General features: G+C 42.4%; 1 protein-coding gene and 1 long non-coding RNA gene across 5 annotated transcripts in view; one reads left to right on the top strand and one right to left on the bottom strand.

Moving 5' to 3' along the window:
* The window catches only part of stet (stem cell tumor), a 364,130-nt gene that overhangs the window by 4,282 nt on the left and 333,770 nt on the right, over positions 1 to 26,078 (top strand). For all 4 annotated transcript variants that reach the window (XM_067358298.1, XM_067358297.1, XM_067358296.1 and 1 more), the window contains 3 exons: positions 361 to 599; positions 913 to 936; positions 1,019 to 1,183. In XM_067358298.1, the coding sequence (XP_067214399.1) occupies positions 423 to 599; positions 913 to 936; positions 1,019 to 1,183 (366 nt within the window). In that variant the 5' untranslated portion in view covers positions 361 to 422. The remainder of the gene's footprint in view (positions 1 to 360; positions 600 to 912; positions 937 to 1,018; positions 1,184 to 26,078) is intronic.
* The window catches only part of LOC137000814 (uncharacterized), a 46,797-nt gene that overhangs the window by 4,297 nt on the left and 16,422 nt on the right, over positions 1 to 26,078 (bottom strand). The gene's annotated exons all lie outside the window — the stretch shown is intronic.

Below are 26,078 nucleotides of genomic sequence, written 5' to 3'. Positions count from 1 at the left end.
ATTTATGCAATAGAAAAATTAATTAATACAAAAATTTAGCAAATGCTTAAAATAGAAATTTTTTTTTACCAGGACAATGCAGTGTTTAATTAAAAATGATTTAGATATACTCCACGGGTTCTCATGAAATAATTAGAGCATTGTTAAATTAATAAAGTGACGTAATTTTGCCGATAATCAATGAAACGCCAGAATTTATGCAAAGCAAAATTGCACCAAGAATCAATCGTTGCACCATGCAAATATTCACTGAACGACAACGTGGAACATATTGAGCCAATATTTACATGATGTCAACATCGACAAAATCGATCGCCTCAAAAGTGGCACGGTTTAGTACATAGACCCTTCGTATTTCAGGAAATACGCGGAAGAGGGAGGAATGAGGAGATTCACCCGGTGACCTCGTGCCGCGCGCGGTAATGCTACTGGCAAACGGTGCCTCTATACCGACCATCGCCGGTGCTGTCGAGGAGGAGGAGTACGCACGCAGCGAGGCGAACAGCGGGCATTACGATGGATACGTTACCGATCATACTGATTTGGCCTCGGAGATCGATATTGATGAGTCCGAGTACAGGCGTGAGCTGCTTAATGACGTGAGTCATTATTTTGAACTTATGACACTATTTGTGACTTAATCATTAGTGATTATTTATCAGAATTAATTATTAACTACTGATGAAAAGTAAACTTTAGAAATAACAATTTATCATTTATTAACTATCAATAAAATAATTGATTTAATTCATTGCTTTAGTGAGTCTATTATTTTGTTATTTTTTAAGACAAAATGACCAGATTTTATAGTAAAATGTTGATAGATAATTATTTTCGATCGACAGTTTTTAATTAATTATATTAATTTTAATGAATTTAATTACTAGCGTGAAACTTTTTTTTATGTTACAGAAATGGCGAATACTCTTCGACAAGGTGTGCACACTTTCAGCGTTTATTTATTTATTTGTTTTTAATCAAGAGATCACATATAGACTTCGTTTGTCTGTTGATCCAGTTTGATCCGGAGGGTTTTGGAGAGATACCACTGGAGGACTTTTTAGTAGCATTAAGGAGTTCTGAATGGAAGGCGGAGATACCGGCAAATAAACGTGATATTCTTCTAACCAGAGCAAAAGAGTCTCATGTTGAAGCAGTGACATTTCAGGATTTCGTCAATGTGGTGAGTCTATATAATTGCATGTGTATTGCATGTATTTCTTATTCTATTTTGGAGATGAGTAGTGACATAATATTAATATTATGCATAAAAATGGTATAGTTCTGCGAACATTTGTGTAGCTTGGAAACAATTTGCCATTAATAGAATTAATATCAAAAAAAGAGTTATTATTATATATATTACAATATCATTCTAAAAGAATTATTAATGTATATATTTTATTTTATATAAAGATTAGATTTAGACGCGTTTTCATAAAGATTTATTCAGATAAAAATATTTGAGACTGCAAGTTTTTAATAATATTTTAATGTAATAAGTTATTTTTCTATATTTTTTAATAATAAAAATTAAACTTGCAAAATCAATTTTCGCTTTCTATTTCTGCTTTATTTTATTACGATACTTGCATTTACAAGTGACTCTAATATCACCTAATGCCTGATTTATACACGGATGGCAAGTTTCCCAGCACCGATGTTTAATGGGCAACGTACCTCGTATGAGCAGGCGGTTCTGCAGCGTGCTGTCTGCTCGACAGTGAAACACTCCCTCGATAGGGAAGAGTGATATAAAATTGTTTTTTGAACGCAAAAATCCTTTTTATGTTTTTGTCTCTTTTATTTAACACAGAAAATTATGATGACATTGTTATTCCAATACAAACATTTAATAGAAAATTGATTTATTTTCTGCTAACTTAATAGAAATCTATTTTGCATTGCGGAATAGATAAAAATGTTTCGGCATATAAGTGGAATATATATATAATATATATAATAATATATATATAATATATATATATATATATATATATATATATATAATAAGATATTGATAATTTTTAAATGTATGATATACGTAAAATGTATATATGTATATAAAAATTCTATGGAAGAGTGGAACGTAACTCTACCCACTTCAAATTTCTCCGACACAATTATTGTTCTGCTCTACATATATACTTTAACAGAATTCACAAATATATGTATAGATGGATATCTAGATAGTCAGCGCGCGATATATTTCTTTATATCTTCTTTCACGCTTTGTACGCACTACTTATTCCGCATATGTTCCGCTTGAGAATCGGTGGGAAATTTGCGACACAATATAATCTGCTTAAGAGGCCGCGTCGGAATTTGGAGCACGCTCGATTTTCATCGATTTCCGCAAAAGCCGGATCGCGATCGTGAAGACGGTCAACGAAAAAGGTTTGCAGTAGTTAAATGGGGTTATTCTATCCGCGTCTTATTGTCCCTCTATTTGTCAACCTGAAAAATGTGGGCTGCAGCCCGGAATTCACTGATCCTACCACACGACAATGACCGGGCAAGGTACCGCGCGGTTAGAAACTGACAGATAAATATCGGCACAATGATAATCTCAACGTTTAGAGACACGACATGCCGTCGGGTGGGCCTTTGTTCGCGCTTAAACTCGCTGACAAGTTTTCGGTGGTTTTCTCTTTGCTCCCTTTCGCTCGTGATCCCAAGGAGGGTAAACGAGCTTGACGTTGAGAGGCAGAAAATTGTTCGTGCACAAATCGAAGTGATCCAAAACGCGGGCTAAACGACGCGTAAGAGGAGAGTCTTGACGATACTCGACACAATCAACCGTGAGATTTTGTCGTCGACTATATAGCGAGGCTGGCAATAATGTCGCCGTCCCCTTGCGAAGACTTATATCTGAATTGTGATCTCCATCTAATTTTGATAAAATTGCTAAACGCAAAGGGACACGGTTCTCATCACTTTAACAAGTAAATGTAGCGTAAACTTTTTCGGAAATTGATTGAAAACTATTATGTCAGGCTTTGTAAAAAAACGTTTCATAGAATTTTTTACAAAATAGGTGATTGCAGATATAAATTATAAATTATTTTTAAGTCAGCTGACGGTCGTAAATTAGAAAATGCAGTGAATTTTGACAAACGGGGTCAATAGAGAAGACCGATATATTATTTATCGTGATGATAAATTTAGATTGCGAAAGACGAATAGATTCTTTAATACAAATAGGTAGTGCTAATTTGTTTAACATATTATCGCGATTTTCAGTCCACTCAATCATTTCGAGATAGAAATGCAATTTTTATTTTTATGATTTAGAGACACTTGATTTATGAGATCTGAACCAGCAAGTGTCTTTTTTAATTTTTTCAAGTGTCTTTTTTTTATTTCTAACATTACAAACTTTTTATTCATTTTGACGTACAAGGCAAATATAACGAATAGAAAATGTTTGCTTTAATTAAAGCAAAATACGAGTTGATCATTTTTATATGTGCATGTAAAGATATTTGATATCATATATTAAAACGATTAAAGTTTTTGTGACAAGAATAAACTTTGTGATATCGGAAAATCGGTAGAGAAAACTGCTAGAAGCTCTTTTACTCATGCATTCTCGCGTTTGCCGATTCTATGTATACTAGAATGTAGACAGGCCCTTTTCGTCAAAGGCTAATCCGTTTATCTGGTTTTACTTACTTTATGTTGACAAAATTCACTTGGAGATTATCGACTGATCCCCGTCTTTATATATATCACGCTTTGAAAAGGGGATTAAACTTTTGCTTTACGATTTAATCTGAGAATATTTGCGTAAGTTTGACCAAAATTAGTACGCGTCAATCATTTTGACTGAAATATATTTTTGTTTATATATGTATGATTAATTAATAATTGACAAAAATTGTTCCTTTAAATTTTATAGCTGTAAAAAAATAAAAAATATGGAAAGAGAGAGAGAGAGAGAAAATTAAAAATTATACGTAAATAAGAAATATATGAGAAAAAGCACGGGAAAATAATCGGTTAGATTGCGAGTACTACTGGTTTAATAATCTTTGTAATAAAATAATTAACCAAGTAGTTGAATTTTCATAATTCGTAAAAGTAATCTCAGCGATATTTTTGAATTTAAATATGTATTTTGGAATCTCACATGTTGTCAACCGTTGAAATCTTTGCTTCATTTGCTGTGGGATGTAATATACTATAATAGGATTATACCTGTACAGGTGGCTGAAGGCAGTAGCAATTATTCAGAAGCGAGGAATCGCAAGTATTCTCGGTACGTTGCTATAATTTATGGTCGGCGTTGCCGAATGGCGGTAACTGGGATTTCCTCGCATGCACCGCATATTGCATTGTATAGTCCGCGTATGCTTATTCTGCGCGATCACGTGATAATCTCATTTGTCATTTGGCAGACGTGAAAATTCATTCCAAAAATATTAAAAAGTAGCAAAATATAGTTGTATGCCGATAGCAACGCAGATTCATTTACATATTGAAATTGGAATTTAAATCTTTAAGTACGATATTAAATATTAATGCGTAAGTAGCCACAGTCGTTTTATCAAGAAATACGAGCCCGAAAATTATTATTCGCGAAAATAAAAAAATATATTCAAATTTAAGAAAGAACAAATCTTGAATAATTAACTAGTAATGAAAGATACTCATCATTAATTATTATTATTATTAATTATTGATAGTTGCTTCCTATTCTGTGAGATCTCGCAACTGTTTTATTTCTTATTTAATCTTCGAATCGCAGGACACTTACAATACCCCACAGTCTATCGATTTTTAGCGATCGGTTCGACCGATTCTCGCTTTTAGCGGGCGCCGTGTTCAACACGCGATAAGATCAAGTTACCCGCGGCACACTCACCGTCCCGTTTTGCCCCTTAAGTGCTCGGTCGTTTTGAACTTCAGCGCGTACTTTGAATGTGCATACACGAAGGCAAAATTCCCGATGAGCAAAAGAGAAACACGGATGATAGGAAGATTCGTGCCGAAGCAGCGATTAGCAATTAGTCCGGATGGAGGTGGTCACTCCGTGTTTGCACAGCGCGGAACCGTCAATTAGTGAGAGAGATAGAGAGACAGAAACGGTTAGCGAGGAAACAGATTGCGTAGCTAGAGTGATAGGGACAGAGGACGCTCTGTCGGCGCTTAGGTGGCCTTTGCCAGAGTTTCGGCAAGTTGATTCCCGTACGATCGCGGTGGTCCTTCGTCCTTTTCTTTTCCCTTCTTTTTTTTATTCTTTTTCTCTCCTCGCGTCTTCTTCTCCACCATCCCCTGCTCTGTGAGGTAATTTTTTCCTTGCTCCCCGCGCGCCACCGGTCCGCCGCCGCCGCCCTTTTGCTCTTCCCGGATATCAATTATGTCCCCGTGGGCCGCACGTTGCGACCGTGGACCCACCGGTGTGTGTCTCTCACCTCCGCGAAGGAGGACCCCGGCGCTCGCCTCGTTATCCCTCGCCGTGGGCGTCGAAATCCCTGTGTAAGGTCTCTCAGGAGCTACAAAGTGCAATTTAAGAAAATTCTCTCCTCTCTCACCTCCGCGGCTCGGTCTCGTTACACCATCCTACTTCATTTCCTCTTCCTCTTCTTCGGTCTTGTTCTAGCAATAAATTGCGCAACAGTCGGTATCCTTTAACATCGCTTGCTTGGGATAGTTTTGGACTCCTTTCTGCTATACCTTTTTTGCGCTTGCTTCAAGCGTGAATGTAAGAATGTTGCATTGCGATTTATTAATATTGATTCGTCGCTTCGAATCTTTAATCGCCGCGATGCTCTAAAATATTTCGCTCACATTTTTGCGTTGCGTTACAAATTACGTTCACGAGAACATATTCATGATATTTTCTCAGTGGTAGCGACGTGAGACAAGACTGTCTTGTCCAAGCTGGTCTCTTTGTTCGCCAGCTTTGTTCAGTTCCTTTGCTATCGTGCAGAAGGATGAAGGATTCCGCGCGAGGCGGACCGACCTACGACCCCATTATACACGCGACACGTGATTCATAATATTAGATTTGAGTCGGGACCGAATAATGTAAACGCCACGTAGCAGGGCCTCATATACATGAGCGTCCTGTTGGAATAAGCACAGGGGCGTCACGTTGGCGGCGAATGCGACGGCATTGCAGGAGATGTCGGCAACGACGACTAAGACGACGACGACGACGACAACGACGAGGACGACGCCATCAGGAACCCCGCAGCCACCCACACCCACGAGACGGTCCCTTAAATCTCCATTCTCAGACGCGCCCCGATCCCTTTGAGCCCCCTCTGACAACAACGACCGGGATCTTTCGTTCTGCACGCATCTAAATACGAGTTCTATCCGGAGGTGATTTAAGCGACGACTATCTCCCGTTGTTCTTGTGTCTGTGTGCATTCTAAATGTATATGAGGCTGTCGCATTGTTAAACTTTTGAAACATGTTTTATTAGAGATGTAATCGCGTGCTTTGAACTTTTTTCCGTCGCTCGCTCGTAGCTCGCAAGTTGTCAACTTTCGCGTCGCAATATACTTATTGTTAGTCTTTCCAGAAAGTTTTATTATTATATTATTATTTTTTATTTCGGATCCAAAGATAGGGATAATATTTGTCTCAGAGAGAAATATATATATATGTATATATTTAATGATACTTTTTGAATACTTTTATATGAATCTTTCATCAATACTTCACGTGAATATCTAATTAGACCGTGTAAGGGCATTGCTCATTAACTTGACCGCGCACGAAATCATACATCATGCATCGCGCCCGGAACGATGCCACATCGGTTTTACGGACAATAGACATAGATTTGTCATTCGGGACTAATTGTCCGGTAGATCCTTATAGTTATCCGCCCGCGCGCCGTGCAGCGCAGCACCAAAACGGTGACGACAAGGTTCCCCTATTAGGGGCACAATTGGCTCGCAGCGACCCGTTAAAAGCATTCTTAAATACGCGAGCTTATCTATGCGGATCGATGGTCAACGACACCGTTCACATACCATCTCTCTTCGTACGAGAGAACGGTGGTGTCGTTACGGACTCCCAGCCGACGGTCTCTCGTCTTCGGGGGGACATTCGTTTCGTACGTAGCCGCGGCGTAACATCGTCAAGGATCGTGGAATTAAGAGGACGCGTCCTCCCGCCGTCGTTACGTCTCCTCGTTGGCGCGCTATCGGGTCGCCTGATCTCGCTCGACCACACTTCATCCCGGTCGACCTAAAAGTCTAAACGGCTTCTAATTAGGGGGACAGTCGAAACAAAACATGCCCAATCTCGGCAACACTTGAGATAAGTTACACGGGTCCGACGAGTCGCATACCACCTTGAGTACGACGGGCGAATTCGAATCGGCAGAGCGGGGAGGGACCAGATACGATTTCCCGCTTCTCTTTTTGCGGTTCGGCTGATATCGATTTTGTCGTGATGCTACAACGTTGTTTGATATTCCCTATGTCGCGTTCTTTATTTAGTAAGCGAGAAGCAACCTCTTTGTCTTTTAATTTATAAGTCGCCACGCGTTTTATTTATTGCATTCAGAGAATAGAAAGAGAGATATATATATATATATATATATATACCTGTGCTTTAATTACGCGCTCCGCGCTTGATCGATCGCGCGGCGAAGTTTGTCCGTTCGAAATTATTATTCCTCGCGTATCTGACTTCGTCGATATTACTGCGCATGTAGGGCGCATTGTGCGCGGTGGATTAATTAGCGCTTCTCGCTTTCTCGCAAGAGTACTTTACGACTGACAAGCCAGACGTGTGCCGCTGACATATTATCTGTCTCTTGATCCCGTAACACGATGCTCTCCGAGAAATAATTCGTAAGGTAGACAAGTCGCTTGCTTAATTATTATCGCGCGGATCGGCCACTTGCCTTGTGCGCTGCCAACCAAGATAGATCGAGGCTGCTTGCTGTTTTACGATTTTTTTGCTCTTCTCGCGAGACATGTCGTTGATACCATAGTAAGAATGTAGATAAAAGAACTTGTTTGTAACCTAAGTATCTCCTTTGGAGCAAAGTGTTGAAATTCCTGCATTCTAAAGTAATGTTGCATTTAAAATTTGAGATATATTGTTATTAAAATTTAACACTAAAATTACTGAGAATCTGTCGTTTCAATTTTATCAAATCATTTATTGCTATCTGTAAGATCTGTATATTTATAAAATTTTAATTAACGTTAGCAATAAAAATAATAAGAGACAGTTTATTTTTTAAATTAATAAACCGCGACATTAGATGTATATTTTTTTTTAAATTCAAAGGATGTCAAGCATAGTAAGTGCTGCCGCCTGTTAGGTAGTTGTAGATATTGATAATATCGAGAGTTATATGATGTCGTCAACTAGGTCAGTGAAAACCAAGGCTAAAGTCGATCGCCAGAGATGTCGGTTTCTTTTTTTCCCATAGTTTTCCGCTCAACTCCGGTTTTATGATCTCATATTCTTGTATAAGATGCTACAGGTGCTTACCATTGCATAACTAGTAAACTTTTTATTTAACTCTTCTATCACTTCAGATTACTTGGAATCGCTTTTTGAGATCTCGCTTTTTATATATTGCACATAAATTAAAAAATGAATGCCAAGTGCAGTGGTTTAATCGTAATCGAATGTCCATTTGATTCGTGTCATTCTAATGGTGACCATGTAATTATGCTGAAATTATTTATTAACATGTTACTTGAATTTAGTTATTAATTGAATTTAAAAAAAAATGACGATTAGATTATGTAATTTTTACTTGTCGCACCTGTTGCATTTTATCGAACATCGTTTCTCAGTTCAGATAATCATTTATTATAACAAAATGATATAATACGATATAAAAATCTTCATTCATTTGAAAGCAATTCGCAAAATTTCACATTGAAATATTTGCAATATATTTTGAATGTTAATTATTACAATTTAAGATGACAATTTATTAACGGCGTGACGTTCTGCGACGAGTCGAGATAAATTTTCCGGCAATGTGATTTAACAATGCTTAGTTGAATATTTCGTCATCCCTCGCGTTCACGCTTCCTAGCCGAAGGCCTCGACCCGGCACCGATCAATTATTTTGGCCGGGCGGTCGATAATAACAGGTCGTAATATGGTCCATCGGCAAAACTGAACGCGGCCATCTGTTGTCGGCACGGTCTGCGACAAAACAAACAGCTTGCCAATTACCGGGACCGGGCTGATTTCGGTGCCGCTCGACATAATTTGGACCGCCGTGCAGGACAAAGGCGGCCCGTTTCCACCACGCCCACCATCGTTAAGCCCGACGACGAGTAGCTACGACGACCTACTACTACTACCACCACCGTCACCTATCGTCGCACTTTCGGTGCACCCTTCTCGGTTAGTATCTCTATTTACGTTACACAGGCCGCAGCTTCTCTCATGCTGCCGCTACTCTTTTGTACGCCGGACCACGGGGGCTGCACTGACCGAATCGGAAACAATGTCCGAGCGATTTCGTTAGCGGGAACAAGGCGTGATGTTCTTTCGCAGTTAAGCTCTAGTTATCTTAACACGCGCGAACGACACGGAGAATTCACTCCCGTATTTTTTAATCTAAATCCAATTGAGAATTTTGCACGGAACAACATGTGAGAATATTGTTGGCTTGTATTCAAGCGCAAACACAAAGTACAAAATATATTTGAAATTCCGTGGCTGTCAACTATTATTGCGGCGGTAAAATACAGATTTTATTTTTCATATAATTTTTTCAAAATTTAATACATTTCAAATTTGATATTTGTTCTCTATTAATTATCGCAAGGCGGAATGTGTGCGCAGATGTATATACATAGAGAAAGATTAGAAAGTCTAAATGTCATCGTCGTAAGAAAAATGTTTTAGGACTCTTTTTATATTTTTTATAAATTACACTATTATCATGCCTGCTCACGTAGTTCGTATATGCTCCATTCTCGTCGTCACGATTCTAGAGTTTTACCTCTTTCTTTCATGGAAATCTTTTATTCTCACTAAAAGATTTCTTTTTCAGGGATTATTAAACTATGTCGAAGCGGCTGCTTTGCTCTAAGTAATCCGCTTTTGTAGAGTTAGTTGAGAGCTATTACATAAATAACTATTAGATTTATTTACCGGCCATTTAATTATCTAGTTTTGCCTCTTTACGACCCTAATTCGCATAATCTTTCCTTCGCGACAATGTCATGTTTACCTTTCCAAACAATAACATTCACGTCCGTTTCGCCGCCTCAGGAAATTTCGGTTCCTGTGAGAAGCTTAAGCATTTCGGCACGACTAAGCGCCCTAATCTCACCCGTCTCGGCGAAGATGCAAATTTTCGTGAATATGTTCCTTTTTCGTAGAATGGTCGCGCGCGTGAAACAAGAAAGATTTAGGGCCCATGACAGAAGGACAATAGAGGTACCAACAATCATTCGCCGCACGTTCTTAAGATGCCAACGGTTATTGTCGTGCTGTTTAAAACGGCCATATAACGTGTCGCTCTAGAATACGGAAACGATTAACTTATTCCGAATCACGAATCTGCCATTACGGGTCGACAGAATGCGACTAACTCTCCAAGGGCGATACAGTCGCGTTTCGCCGGGGGGTTACTTTGGAAATTTATGTTTTTAACGGCGTGCCGAATGGCCATCGCAGGCGGCAGAATCGCAGCTATTGAAGGCGTATATGGAACCCGGAGGATGCCGGTTGTCTCGAGGTCATTTGCAGACCCCTACAAGTCTGTGGATAAAGCGGCGCGGAGCGTGTACAAGCAAGGGAATCGTGGTGCACCTGAGCGACCGAGCTGGGGATAGGACGACCACGTGAACGTGGATAGCAACCAAGGGATGGATGGTCGGGCATAAGCGGAGTGGGTGGCTTGGGTCGACCCGAGGGCGAGGGCGACGTGGAAATCGTGAGAATTGCCAGAATGCCGTGCGTGCTCGCCGCACACTCCTGAGGATTATTCGGGATACAAGCGCCGCGGGGAATCCGCAACCCGTATACGCGCCTTTTCGCCGCTCTGTATTGGTGGTTTACATCCAGAAGCGCGACGATGTACCTGCCGATGCTCGTCAGAGAACTTTGCGTGCCTCTCGCTCGTTTATATTTCATTCGCCGGCCCCGACCGGATTCTTTGCCGCCTGCATCGGAATGCTTTCCCTCTCGCATCACGGTTAATTTGTGCTTCGACCGTCTTATCGATTATTGATTGTGACCGTGTGAGACGCGTCGCTAATTTGGGTGGAAAATTTTTCTCAGTTATTTTTTTCATTCTTGCGCAGCATTATTTGCATATTTAAATTTGACATTCGTTCAATCGATGTTGAATAGATTTAATGATAATTTTATATGACTGAAATTTTTTGGACGACATTCTTATTAAATTATACGATGGCCACTTGTCATTATAGATGTGTAATACATCTAATTCTAATTTGATAATGATTAATAATTGTACATTAATTCGCGATAGATGCAATCGAGGCATGAATTCTTCGGTACGCTGCTTGCGATTTATTTCTTCGAATTAAACGCTTTTTGCTTGCTACTGGAAGCACTTACAGAAATAGAAGGAAGTCGATTCCAGCCAATCACCGTCGCTACCGCGCTCCAATTATCCGCGACTGCAGTTTCGTGCGGACGCATATAGCTCCTCGGTTTTACACATACTCTCGTTTTTACTCGCGCGAACGCTACAGTTCGAACGACTGAGGCAGATTTTCACATTTGCAGCGGACTCACCATGGGTTGTTTCGCGGCACGAATCGATCAGCGACCAATTATCGTTCGGACGAGTGGGCACTTACTGCCGCCTCGTTAACCTATAATCATCGGCGAGGCGATAAAAGTTTTTATTGCCATTAAAATCGTCTCTTCTGCTCTGACTTCCGCTAGTTCGATTTTTTTCCATTTTTTACGATTAATTATTTTATTATTCACTCTTTTATTTGATGTCTAAATTTTTGGACCGAATAGTAGCGTTTATTTTAATAAATTAGATAATTTGTATTACAAATTGGATAATTTTACAATTGCTGAATTCTGCAGATTTAATTATACGTTTCTATTATACATAATAATTTTTTGTAAAATACATATTTATTTTATATATTAATATCTCTGAAATCATCTATATACAAAGAAATGAAACATAAGTTTATTGTGCTAAAAATTTGAAAAGTTTAGAGATTACTGATATTTCTAAGTACAAAATTATTCTAAAGTTATCACAATTTTATTTTAAATCAATTACCGATTTGAAATCAATTTGTATTCATTCGATGCAGCGACTTGGACAATTTTTTTTTCCCCCGATCTTTGTGTATTCCATGCATAAAAATACAGTCAAACACAATGAATGCATGTATCCCATGCATATGGTATTAGAATTGTTGGAGATCAGCGTGTTTGCCAGACAAATGCGGTCTCTTTCTGTTTGGCGCGCCTTTGGCAGCCACAAAGCCATTTGTGTTCCGCGAATAAAGTCGCGCGTGCACAAGAAGTGCCTTGGAAAATAGCGCGAGTGGCGATGCAAGCGGGTTGCAAGCCGGTCCCCTTATTCACCCTCTGCCTCTCACCTTTCTTCCCACCCCCGTTCTCTTCGAGGAAATTGGCAGCTAAGGTTCGAAACCCTTTTGTCGACGGCGCGCTGCATGCACAACGGAGTAAACAGCTGCGAATGCCATTTCAATAACGGCTAAGCATCTAGATAGGATTTTGGTCCGGGACTGCGTTCGAGCGCTCGGTCCTTTGATCAGACGGCCGGTCCTCTCGAAAGTGTAGCCGAGATAAATTCCGCGACGGATTTCTCTATATTCTTTCCTCTGCCGCTGCTCCATTCGGCGTTCTTATCTATTCGTTTCGCGATAGTTGCATCATTAATCGCGCTGCGTAAATTTAAAAAAAGAATCAATTCTTATGCAGTTATTAACAAGTCTAAAAAGTTTTTTGAAATTTTTTGCGTCTTGTTTGTGCAGGAATAACTCGTGGAATTTTGAGTTTTTCCTGTCAATCCCAAGGGAATCTCCACGTTTGGTATAATCCCTAAATAACGACAAACAAATTCAACTACGTGAATTCTAACACAGTGTGCACCTCGAATGTTCGCGTTGGCGTATTGCGCGCTTCAAAAAACAAAAACGTCAAACGTAAAGCATTAACACGAGGATCTCCCTGAATTTAATGAACGCGCATCAGGACTGTAGCTGGTGTGCACCTTTTTTTATGCTGTCATTTATTGCAGGCGGCTTTATATCGGCTGCTTTTATGCGCGCCTAAACGCGGTACGTATCACGCGGATCGGGAAACCGACGAAAAACGATGAAAGCCTATGAAAGCGAGCATTGTGGGTGGTTTCACGAGGGGTGCGGGATGGGTGAGAGCATACAGGCGACGTGGCGAAGGGGGGAGGAAATGGGGAGAGCGGGAATCCCATCTGTCGGCATTTTTGCGCCGACATTGTGCGCCTGTTTATATCGACACCGAACGAGATACCGAGAGAGACAGACAGACGGAGGCGGGAGGGGGCTGAGAGAAAGAGGGGCCGCTTTATTGCCGTATTGGCATATTGCCGCGGATCCGCCGACGTGCTTTTTCGGCCTTTTTTTTTTATCTTCGTTGCACGCCACGAGGATGGCTGTACAACTCGACGGTGTATCGGACATATACCGATTCAGCGGGAAGGGCCGGGCAGCGTCTCCTCTGTGTGCGCCGCGAATTTCGCCCGTTTCCACGCGACAGTCAGTCACGACACCGTCGTCGTAAATTTCCAACTGATGGACGATAGCCGGAACGTATCGGAATATCGATGCGAATTTACTCCTTTTTCTCGTGGTCCCGCCGCGTGCATTCGTTGGCTCGATGTTGTCGAGAATCATACACTGTATCGGACCTTTTGTCGTGTTTGCCTTCATTCACGGAAAATGCGAGATTTAACAAGGATCCCTTTGGCAACGCGAAACGTACAATTGAGTACATTCCAACGGTAGCGCATTTAACCGATAAAATGAGAAATTAATAAAGTTTAATGTTACGTTACGACCAAAGAGTTAGATTTATCACTTTTGCTTTTATTCGAAATTATTCAAAATTGTGATATTATTTAACATAAATATGTTCTTTTGTTTTTATACGTTTGTTTGACGATAAAGTAGTAAAATTACAGTAGGAATAAAAAGATCAGTTAAGCGCAATTTAACGAGAAGCAACGCGAATAAATTATCGCAAATAAAGACCTATAGACTGATCGAATAATACCGTGCGGGAAAAATTCAATGGAAATGAAATAGAATATCACGTAGCTAAGAAGATGCGTTTCGCATATTTACAGTCGGCCCTGTCAATACCTGGACCGATCGAGTGATCGATTTATCTGCTCTTTCTCTCTGTTAGTGAATTTGCGTTGAGTGGCACTGGATAGAAGCAAACTCGATAAAACTATCTATGTAGAAGCCAGTTCTCCTCGTTGCGAAGCAAGACAACACGCGAAGATTAATTTCCTCCCTGAATTTTCACATCACGTACGTCGATAGTGTGACATATATGTAGTTTCGTGTCGTTGTCTATCGACTGCAATTCCAGACGTCTCTAGAAAATAGTTTGCGAAGTATTGACGATACTAATGCACATGTATATATAATTTATGTATTTAATATACGTTTCTGAAAGGCCATTTATTTAATTTATAATTAATTTTCTGAAAATTTTCTTTATAATAAAGTTAAAGCAGTGAAATCTATCTGTTATATATAGTTTGGGAAACATAATAATTTACTTAATAATATAATTGATGGCATTGCATATAAAAATTAATTTTTTATGCAAAAACTTTCGTATGCAAAATTTAAATTTTAGAAGTCGGTCTTTACAAAGTACGATTAGAGATTAAGAATGTATAAAGTAATACATTGATGAATTATTTCATAAATATAAATTTTTCACTTTATAATTGATCTCATTCTAATCAGAATATTAATGAATTTCTGCACGCGATTGAATAAAACAAAGTATTTTTTTTTTTCCTTTTTTTTTTTAAGCAAACGTAGATCTGCTCTGATCAGTCATTGTGACTGTTGCGAGCAACGCTGGTTTTTATATAAGTTTTTGCCTACGGGTGTATAAAGCGGTGGCTGCTGTTCGTAACCCTTACGAGTCCAGGTGGGCTCGTGCTCGTCGGTAACAAGATACGGGGGTGGTTGGAAGTGCGCAGAGGAAAACGGCGATGAGGGAGTTGGGTAGTATAGACTGACGGGGGAAAAACGCGACGGATAGAGAGAAAGAGTATACATCGTTGCCTCGGCTATACGCAACCTGCTTTCTGTTTGGCACTGACGCCAGCTGTTCCTCTCGTTTTAGCTCCGAGCAAAGGATAGCGAAATCTGTACTTAGCATTTACGAGCGGAAACTAGCGAAACCTTCCGCAAGGACGTCTGTCCTGACGTATCACGAATGGCAGGAGAATACGCCCTTCTCTTCGTGATCCGGTATAATGCGAGGAGGCACGCGTGTTGTTCCGCAATTTTGTTAAATGGCTTGCACGATCGCTGTGACAAGTCAATCAACGAAATGCCATTAAAGTTATTAAAGTGTCATAACAAGTAAAATTGAGATTTTTAGGGCGGATTAATATAGCCGAGTAACGCAATGATCACAATATGATATCTAGTATAGGTATTGTATAATATTTTTTGAAAATATGTTACATTTGCATACTATATGCATAATATATCCAATTATTTTGGTATTTCCCTGATCCATTTTTACAAGTAAATTTTAGAAAATTAAACATAGCGTCATATTATGTATATCGTAAGCAAATTTAATTTTGAACGTCATTTATATGTAAATCGCTGAGATACAGTGCACATCTGCAAATATATTTACCGTGCTCATGCACGGTATATAGTATAAGGGTAATATTATTTATTAAATGTCACAGTGCACGTGTCATGTAAAATGCCAGCGGTGCTTGCATTTCTGGAATGTGTTTGCATTCGCTGTTTATAATAACCGAACTAGAAGATTTAACGAATAACTATCCGGACGCGAAGCAATCGCGTCGCGCGAGAGAGAAAGAAGAACAAAGTGCGCGGTCGACGAAGTAGCTCGTAGACGCTTTTGTCTTTCGTCGGGACGAGAGACGGGATCGGCGGTATCGCGTCTCATTGAGATCGTAGATTGCGCGTTTGTTTCGTCCGAGTCACCCCGTAGACGAGCGAAACTCGTAGCGGCTCCATTGAATAAAGCGCCCGAACAAATAATGCGGCTTCTCCCCCCCCCAGATGCTTCCGGTCTCTTATTTCACCGGATAGCCATCCGAACACGTGCCCCGCTTCCTCCTCCTCCTCCTCCTCTTCCTCTTTTCTTTTCTTCTTCCGCAAGGGGAGTGAGGAATCGGTGGTACAGTGAGAGCCCACCAATCCTCGCTGTTAGTACCTCATTGCATTCAATAATTTGATCGCAAATCAAGTGTGAGCGAGGGTCTCTCTCCGCGGCGTTCCTATCGAAAGATTTCCGTCCGGCTGATTAAACGCCCGTTAAATTCAATATTGCGGGCTTTTGTAACGCGTCAATTGCAGCGCGTTTGATTTCGGTGATTGATATCCTTCGATTATTTCTTTGTCGGTGCGAGAGATTCAACATGAGAATTCTTAAGTAACGTAAAACATTTTGCTTATGTAAATTATAAAAGCGATTTCACACGCGCGTCTCTCACACGTGTTACAACAAGACATTAAGTATCGTGCAAAGTGATTGATAGCATAAATCAGCTTTGCTGTTTGCGAAAAAATTTTATTCCGCGCTACGAACATTTATGAGTGTAAAAAGATAACGTATAAAGTTTAAAGCGCCCAATCCGCGTTGCAATTATAGATATCGCTGCGTCACATATACGATTAGTGAGACAAATTCGGATGAATCGGATCGGATGAAGCGGATGAAGCGAATCGTTTTCGAAAATGTTATAAAATATTTAAAAGCGATCCGTTTCGGTCGCCGATCCGATTCATGCGCGTTTACCTTGGATAATACGTGTCAGCGAAATAATAATGTATATAGCGTGTATCGCACGAGGCAAACTTCAACATTCAAACTTTCGTACGGCACTTTCTCGAAAGTTGCGACCAACTCCTCTTTGTGCGCGGCGTATCGGTTGCATCGGCCTGCATCCGTGTTTGCGCGCAGCACATCCTGCGTGTATACACTGTCGCGCGCCTATGTACACCCACGACGGCCCACCTGGAGGATGTCGTCGCGTGCCATTAAGGGTCCCGTTGGCAAACGTTTAACGACGATATGCCTCGAGCACGTGTCAGGACGTCCTCCCGGCAATAAAAGCCCTCTTAGACTCCGGGCGTATCTCTCCCTCCGCTCTCGAACCACTCGATCCTTCCTCTCGTCGTTGGTAAGGCAACGGCGCAGCCTGCGCAAGCCGCGAGTAGAGAGACCCTTTCTCTCTTTCTCACTCTTTTCCTCCTTCTTCCTCTTTCTTTCTTTCTCTCCTGGCTCGCAGGAGCGGTTTGCGTTTCCTGCGCGGCACGCGACTCCGAAGTCCAGCTGCTTCCTGTCTGCCACTTCTCTCCTCCTACCTTCTCTTCCCGTTCCGCCGACCCACGCATTATCGTACTCTGCCGCCTGACTGTCCCCCGTGATCCCGTTCGCCCGTGGCTCCGCGTTTCCAGCGCGGCATTGTGTTCAAGGGAGACCGCCTTTCATCGTTCCGTCATGGTATTTCGAATTTGCATAGTTGACGGAAGGGTAAATGGCAAACGCGCGAAAGGGTACGGGATAAGCGAGAATAGGCATTATTTAATTTCGATGACGGTCATTGGTGAAGTTTAGAAATAATTTAAAATAGTAACTTTTAAATATTTGTTGTTTATGGTGCAACAAATGATTAAGCTGGACACAGTAGATGATGGTTGTTTAAAATAAATGGGAGATAGAAAAGTTGCTACAAAATAATTATTAAAAATATGTAGTTTTTCTCAAAATTAGAAATAGGAGATAATGCAAATATTAAAAATATGATTGTGAAATCAGTGACAAAATAAATAGTCTTCTCAGTGCTTTGAATTGTTCCCGTTGTTGAGATTACTAGAAATTCGGGAACAACGGACACAGTTGTCCATCGGCAGGTGGCGGCACAGATATCTTTGGTACGCGTCCGTTATGCTCAATTATGCGATTAGTCGAGGTATTTTGTAAGGAGCATAAAAATATCTTAATATGTAATTATAACAGTTTTTCTTATAAATTTTCATTCCATTAACTCGAAACATGTACGCGTACGTTACAACTTTCTACAAATTTTTATATGCAAAGTGACAATATCTTTCTAAAGCAAGATTAAAAAAACATCTTTCAGTATTTATAAATAAACATTAGAAATAAATCTGAAATAGCGAGCTATTAGTCTCTGTTACATATTTTAGAGTTTTGTGTGATTGAAATTTGAATTAATGATCTAAAGCAGCTTGAGTCGTCACCGGGGATGTGCTGGACAAGAAATTGAAGCAATTATTTCGTTTGTATCGCTAATCACACGTGAGCGACGATGGTCGTTTAAACAGCGCGTGTTTGCTCGTTCGAATGAGATTAATTAAACGAATGCGGTTAAATTGACTTTGTTTGCCATTCGATCGGGTTTTCCAGCGGCGTAGAACCGCATGTTGCATTCCGCTCGCGTCCGTTGTCCTTCTATTCTCTGTCCGCCCGCCTTCCTCTCACCTGAGCTTCGCGATACGTCGCGCAGACGCGAGTACAAACGATATCGATTGCCGTAATTAACTGGCCGCAACAGGCACACGGCATGACGTTGCACGAATGCGTGCACGGGTGCGTGCCTGCTCGTTCATTGCGTGCATGCATGCATTCGTCGATGGCTTGATGGATGAAACCGCGTCTCGCGCTTCCCGACGAACCGGGACGGTTTTAATATCATTCAATATTTTTATTTCAACTTTAACAATTTTATCGCTAATACAATATATATATATTTTTTTTACGCGGAATAAAATAATAAATGCTGGTTGTTACTAGAAATTGCTTCTACTATTCAGAGATGTTTGAAATCTTGCAAACGCAGCGAAATCTTTTCGCTGTTAAATCTACATAATTACGTATTTACAAAGGTAGACATGAAATACGATAGCTTACCGGATAATTAATTTCTGCGTGATTCGGCGTGGAATTTTTTTGGCACTATCGGCATCTCGCGCCTTCATCGTTTCTCCATTCTTATCGGATTTCGATCAGATAAGAACGCGGACCCGGGAAAGAGGTGAAAGGGACGAGGGAAAACAATTTGTTCGCCACGCGGTGGAAAACCACCCTCTTAGGATCAGCCGGCGGTCGCTTGATTTCCGTGCTTTCGCTCGTGTAAACCGATCAGATCGCGCGCGGGCGGCTTTATATGAATGTATGTGTTGTTCGCGGCCAGTTTTTTTTCACTCGCCCACGTGGCTCGAGCCGCGAAGGTGAGCTGCGCGTGCCAGCAGGGCGCGGGAAAACGATTAGTTTTTAATTTAGTTCGGGCTGATTCGATCGCGTGAAATTGCGGCCGGGAGGTTTGTTCGCTCGTTCGTTCGTTCGTTCTCGCTTCGGATTTTTCGGCAGCTCGGGGAGTACATCGTCTCTTTAGGCCGTCTTCTCTTCTCTCTTTTTTTTTTTTTTTTTTTTTTTATTTTTTTTGCAGGGGCGTTTCGCTCCACGTCTAACGTCTGCCTGCACCGTTGGGAGCCGGTTGATCAGAATCGGAATTGCCTTCAACCGCAACTCGATCAAGAAATGGCCGACTCCACCCTTTCGTCCTAAATTTCCTACTTTGGAACCACTTTTCTCCGAACGTATGGCCGCGCGCCTTACAATTGCTCTATGTTATCAAATAAATTTGCATTTCGCGAAATCACGTTGCGATGAAAGCGGCCGATCGTGCGGACTCGTTTATGGATGCCGCGGATTTTGCAGCCCTCAATAATTTGATTTAGCGCCGTTTCCTCGCGAGGTCGTTTTATTCATGCGTTAGCATAATGTGCGCATTGATTTGATTTATATACGCTATGTGCGACATTTTGTTGACTATGTCTCTCGATTGCTTGTTCAGCTTATTACTTTCGCATGCAATTTAGTAGCAAATTCGAGATTCTTCTCTTTCAATCCGGTTTGTTTCACTAAAAATTTTAATCTTTTCAGGAACAATATTATCTATAAATTTTTATTAAACAAAGAAGCTATACAAAGTAAGAAATTCAGCATTTTCTTTTAAAATTATCTAAAATCTAAAAAGGCGTGTGCCAACAACATGTATTAAATCTATAATTTATCTTAAATCGAGTGTTTATTTACAATTCAAAGAAGCTGTTCCTGAAGAGATTGCACATGTCGCTGCGTTTTATTGCAGGCTCTGACAAAACTCGACAGGCGCCGTTGTGGAGAAATTCGAGAAGCGTTACCAGCCGCGTGCGTCTCGTCGGAATGCATCGTTTTCCAAATTCGATCACTCGAATCACTTTTTCTCGGAAAGCCGTGAGGTGTGCGCCTTTTAGGGAAGGTCGACCGCGTCTCTCCCTGTCTCTCCGGCGCTGAGAAGCGTCTGCGAGTCGACTTCCCCCTCGCACCGTTTGCCTATCTCTCGAGGTCGGGCCTCACCGCGTGCAACATGTCGCGTGCAGGCACGTGCTCCGTAATGTATAATCTGACCTGTGGCCGGAGGCGTTCTACTACAGCGCCGATATAAATTCGAAACACCGAGGACGAACCGGGGGGGGGGGAGGGGGGGAGACGCGAAGAAGAAGAAGAAGAAGAAGACGACGACGAAGCCAAGAGCGGAGATTCCGGTGAAAGGGGCCGTGGAGATCGACGAGTACTCGAGTCAGGGAGATACGATCTACTCGATAGCTGTAATATGCGGGCTCAGCTTGCTCGTGGAAAGCCGATTTTCAGCGCTTCCGTGTGGCAAGAGACAGGTCAAGCCGGACGTACATATACGTATGCGCGCGGTGCGCCGGAGTACACAAAAGAATATGGATAGTGGTGGCGGTGGTGCGGGGGAGATATTTCTAATACAGCGATATCAGAAAACGTAAGGTTGCCCGATGCCCGCGTATCGCGTTCCAGATCGGATTCACGGATATAAATTTGAAATCTTCATGGCGCCACTAAAGCCCTGCTCGAAAGGGTCGCGTTGTGGATGAGAGTCTTCCGGTACCCGCGAGCGATATTAAGCAGCTTCCTTATCTAATCCTTAAATCGGGGTTTCACATCACTTATATAGTTACCAGATTGCAATTCAAGTATCGTAGTATTGCAGATACATTTATACGTATACTAACAATTTTTCTATTATTTTTATTATTATTTCTCAGCATTGTGCGGTTTATTATTATTTTAGACAATTTGTTCGGAAACCTTTTCTATTTTAATGGGAAATTTCGAAGCTTCTTCCGAAATAGTGAAGAGCGCAAGCGTGACAAAAATGATAGCTCGTGCGAAACGCGGCGCAATCCCAAGCCATCTCCGTAACTCGGTGTTAAACCACGCGCGAATACTTAGAAACGAGACGGCACGGGGTCTGAAACTGTTAACGCCGCAATTTTCTCCAGGCAGGCTACGCAGCGAGGCAAATGAGGGCCGCGCGAATACGACTTCGGGCCCGTTTAAAACCGCTGATCCTTCGGGATCAAGATACTCGTCGTCCCCGCCCGCTCATTTGTAGTCTACTCGGTACTACAATACCGCAAAGTCGGATCCGGCGCCCGGTTACGTGCCTCTCGCGCGAACTCAGCGGTTTTCAGTTCGACACGCTCGAGGTGCTTTCTCCGTATCTCTCTTTCTCCCCCTTCCCGCATCCCTTGCATCCCAACGCTCTGTGTAACCGTGTTACGGGAACAAGCGGGAATCTACGTAAACACGAATAGATACCGGTATAAAAGACCGTCGAAGGTGGAACAAGCGACGTGAAAGAGAATCGGGGACGCGACGGCGGGGACGGCTAGCGATCGGAGGGCGGTTCGTAAGAGCGGCGTACGAAGGGGGCGAGGAAGGTGGCGCAGACCTTGCCTTTATAAAAATGCAAACGGCCGATCATTTGAATACGTATAGCCGGTAATTCAGACGAGGCGAGCGCTCGCCCGCCCGCGTTCGCGTCGCGCGTGTACGTTCGTGTTCGCGTTCTGCATGCGTGTTGTGTGTGGACGGTACTTAAAGAAAAAAGGCGCGAGCGAAGAGAAAGAAAGAGAAGGAGAGAATGGATGTGGAGAGGGTGTGCCAGCGCACAAAGATGTAAACCATCTTACTCTCTTCTCCGGCGCGAGCTCTCGCCCATCTTCTCCTCCTCCTCCTTCGTCCTGTCGTCTTCGCTTTTTATTTCCACTCGTTCTGTCCCACCTTTTCGATGGTTAGCGTCCGAGCAACGTGAATCACTCTTAAAATGCAAACTATCAGGATAAGGGGGGAAGAGAGGTGGGATTATGTTTATCTCTCACTTCTCGAAGAAGGAATCATTCCCGCGATGGTGCGCCTTAATGTTTTTGTTTGTTTGGCGCCTGTTTCGTAGCTAATTGTGCCTGATATTTCTAAATGAGTTTGCACAAGAATTTTAATTAATCGTTATTGTTTGTCGTATCGTATCGTTTCGACGCTTGGAAAGTATATTTTAACATAATACAAGTAATTACGCGTTAGAAAAATTGTTAATCAATTTTTACAAGTTTATAAACAAGATACAGAAAGAGTTACACGATAGATTGTATTAAATAATACATATATCTTTTTTTTATTTATGTTTTTAATTTATGATTAAGGCACACAGACATAGTTTTTAAAAGGTATTTTTTCTTTTTCTAACATTATGCGTGCAAAAATAATGTTTTCATTAATAATTAACCACATATGGATATCAGAAGCCTATTCATTTTCACGACTATTGGGAAAACAGTCCCCGTTTTACCTGAAGCGACCCAAACGCCCCAAGAAGTTGGCGAAGAATAACAATTCCGAATGCAAAACGGTATACGAGAGGGAAAACGTCCAGAACGCGATCGTAATTCGTATAACGGCCGATAGTACGGCGTACCGTTGTGCAACTATCGATTCCGGGCCCGAGATAGGCCTCGGAAGATCCACGGGATAAAGTCGTAGAAACCGTAGACGCCTACCGTATGCGCCGTATAGGACTGCGCTTCCTGGAAGGAGCGCTTATGAATATTACACGCCCGAGGTGGAGGCTGCCGCTGATGGTTTCTGGGCCGGGTGTGTGTGTATAAAGTGCGAGGTGGCACGTGACGACGGGTCTTTTGTCTTTTGTTTTATTTGAAATTCCACGCAAACCACGGCGCGAGACTACGTGACCGCAGCGGCCGGAGGAGCCAGTCCTCGGGCTACTCGGTGTGACCCATAAAACAACGCATTAGCACCGATCCGTATCTCGGCGATGGTGGCCAACGGCGAGGACGGCGATGGAAACATTGGCGTCATCCCTCCATCGTCGTCGTCGTCGTCGTCGTCGTCGTCGTCGTCGTCGTCGTCGTCGTCGTCGTCGTCGTCGGGTTCGACCTGCCTCGGGAATCCCGTTTCGTCTCGTTGCACCCGGAGCCTGGCATCTTCCATGAATAATATCTTCCGTGCATTTACATGCCGCCACGGACTATATCGCGCAGATCCGCCTCCCTCTTCCTCCTTATCTCTCCTCTCTCCCCCCCTCCTCTCCCTTTTCTACGGATCTCTCGTCTTTTCTATCCGGATCGCGAAACGCTCTCCCGCCTCTCCGTGTATTCACGGTATATTCTCGAGAAAGAGGAGATGTTCTCCCAACGATAAGAACGGGCTTTTCCTTTCTTGGCGTTCCCCCGCTCCCCTTCCCCTCTCCTGTATCCCGACGATCGTCGATTTCGTGTCTCGCTCTCCTCCACCGCGTCACTGTCTCACCCTCCCGTTTCTTTCTCGACTCGGCTGTCCCGGAGGACCTTACGAATCGTTTAATTCGATCTTCCTCCCAGGTTCTGCTCTCCCGCGACATCCCGCGACGCGGTACGTCGTCCTTCGAGATCCATTTATTCGTCCCCGAGACCCGCCCTGGACCCGATTCCATTTTCCCCCGCTACGAGATTATCCCGAATACGTACAATTTGGACGGTGGTGCTTTGGCGTATCTACTATCTACTATCTGCTATCTATCTCGGCAAGCTGGGATATTAGCTCGGCGCGCGCAACGGCCGGCGCGATTTGTGTTTCATAAACGCTCTCGTGCGACACGAAAAACTCGTCTCACCGTGATTCTGATTTTAGATCGTGTTTACCTGGGGAGCGCAATTATATTATATAGCACATTTAATAAGCACAGTTTTAAATGAATAAACAAAAGACAGAAATTATTAAAACACACACAAAGGATATTTTTTTTGTTTTATACTATTACGGGAATTAAAAATATAGAAATATTACAAATGAGATGTACATATACGTGTTATCAGCAGTGGCTGATGGAGAGAATAATATGCTGCAGAAAAATATGTTGAATTATGTTTCGGTGGCAACAGAAACAGATAAGTTAAGAGTGGCGGGTCCAAGCGCAGAAAATATTACAGCTTTCTATGTGCTTTCTGTCTCTAAAGAGAATATATTTTTATGATACCATATATGAATGGGAGAAAAAGATTCCAGAGATGGGTTTGTGTGCCGCAGTCACATTTTATTTCACCTATGCTACGCTTATTTTACTTCGCGCACGGATAATCGCGCGTTGATTTAATTAAAGTCGCGAAACAAAGTGCAGCGCGCGTCTGATATCACGCACGATAGCAGACATCGTCATCGCGGTGAACTTCAAAGACTTAGAAAGCGTCGAGTGGGCGAGGCAGGGTGGGGAGGGTATGAGAGTGTCGCGGTGAGATCCGTGAAACCGCCAGGAATTCCGGAAGAAATAGCTCGACGGTATTCGCCTGTTTCCCGGCGAGCTCCCCCGACTCGCGATGACATTCCTGAGTTCGCGGGATGGGGTGGCTTCGCTGTTCCCACTATCCTTTCCTTCGTACTTCCTCCCGGAGAACATTCTTAGCTCGGTGCTTCAAGCGCGACGATTCCGACACGGGATGACGTTGTTACGAGGCGAAGCATTCGCGCGCCCGTGGAAATTTGCACCGGCACGAGACGCGAGTTCTCCGGCGAATTCGGCACCGTTTAAATCGTTCCAAAGTTCCCGTCACCGCGTTTTATATATGTAGATGCGTGCATATAAGAGCGACGCATATCAGACCTTCGACGGTCCTCGGCCCGGGAAGGACAAGTTACGGGCGGAATATGGGCGTTTCGTTCACGGTATTCCGCTGAGCTGTTTCGACGGCATATCGATTGCAGTTGAATGCGCGCGATCGAACTTTTATCTGTTATTTCAAATCCAATGTGCAATATATTTCTGGGAGAATCTTTTCTCAGCAAAACTGTCGAAGCGTTAACGATTCTCGCGGTATAAACGATAGAATATAAACTGCTTTTTGCGAATTAAGAAATTAGAATGTAAATTGACAATAAAACTGTGTTCCCAAAGCCAATTTCAAGTGAACTTCGCTTTAATAAAACTTCAATTTGAAGTTTCGAAAATCAGAAAGTTGCGATAAATGATAATTGTCCTCGTTTTCGTTATGGAAAATTCAACTCCAACTTTGTCATAGAATCTGTCATTAAACTTTAACGCAATAAGCGCGTTGTATTGTTCGGTCTAACGGCGATATTTAAATTTCAACGCAATCTTGCGAAACTGCGATCCGACGACCATTGGAATATCGGGCGTTTTTTGGGGAAAAGCAGCAGCGCGCGATAGGCAGGTTGAGTGAACGCGAAAGCACGCGCAATGCGTCTGTTTACGAGACGGCGAAGAAGTATCGTGCGGATAATGGTGGACCACCATATGGACGCATGGTTGCATCGTGGAGCTGTAATTTGCATGCGCACAGCTGATGTCTGGGCCCGGGCCCTCTCTTCTTCTCTAGCTCGGCTCGATTTTCAGGAGGTACGATAGCGCTGCCGCGCCTCCTTGCGAAAGAGAAGAATGGTGGGCGGGGGTGAGGGGGGACTTGAGAGACCGGGCGGTCGGTAGTCCGGAA

Source organism: Linepithema humile, chromosome 6, assembly GCF_040581485.1.
Source record: "Linepithema humile isolate Giens D197 chromosome 6, Lhum_UNIL_v1.0, whole genome shotgun sequence".
Taxonomy (NCBI): Eukaryota; Metazoa; Arthropoda; class Insecta; order Hymenoptera; family Formicidae; genus Linepithema; species Linepithema humile.
The sequence above is the reverse complement of the archived record's forward strand: the minus strand, read 5'-3'. Positions and strand labels throughout refer to the sequence as shown.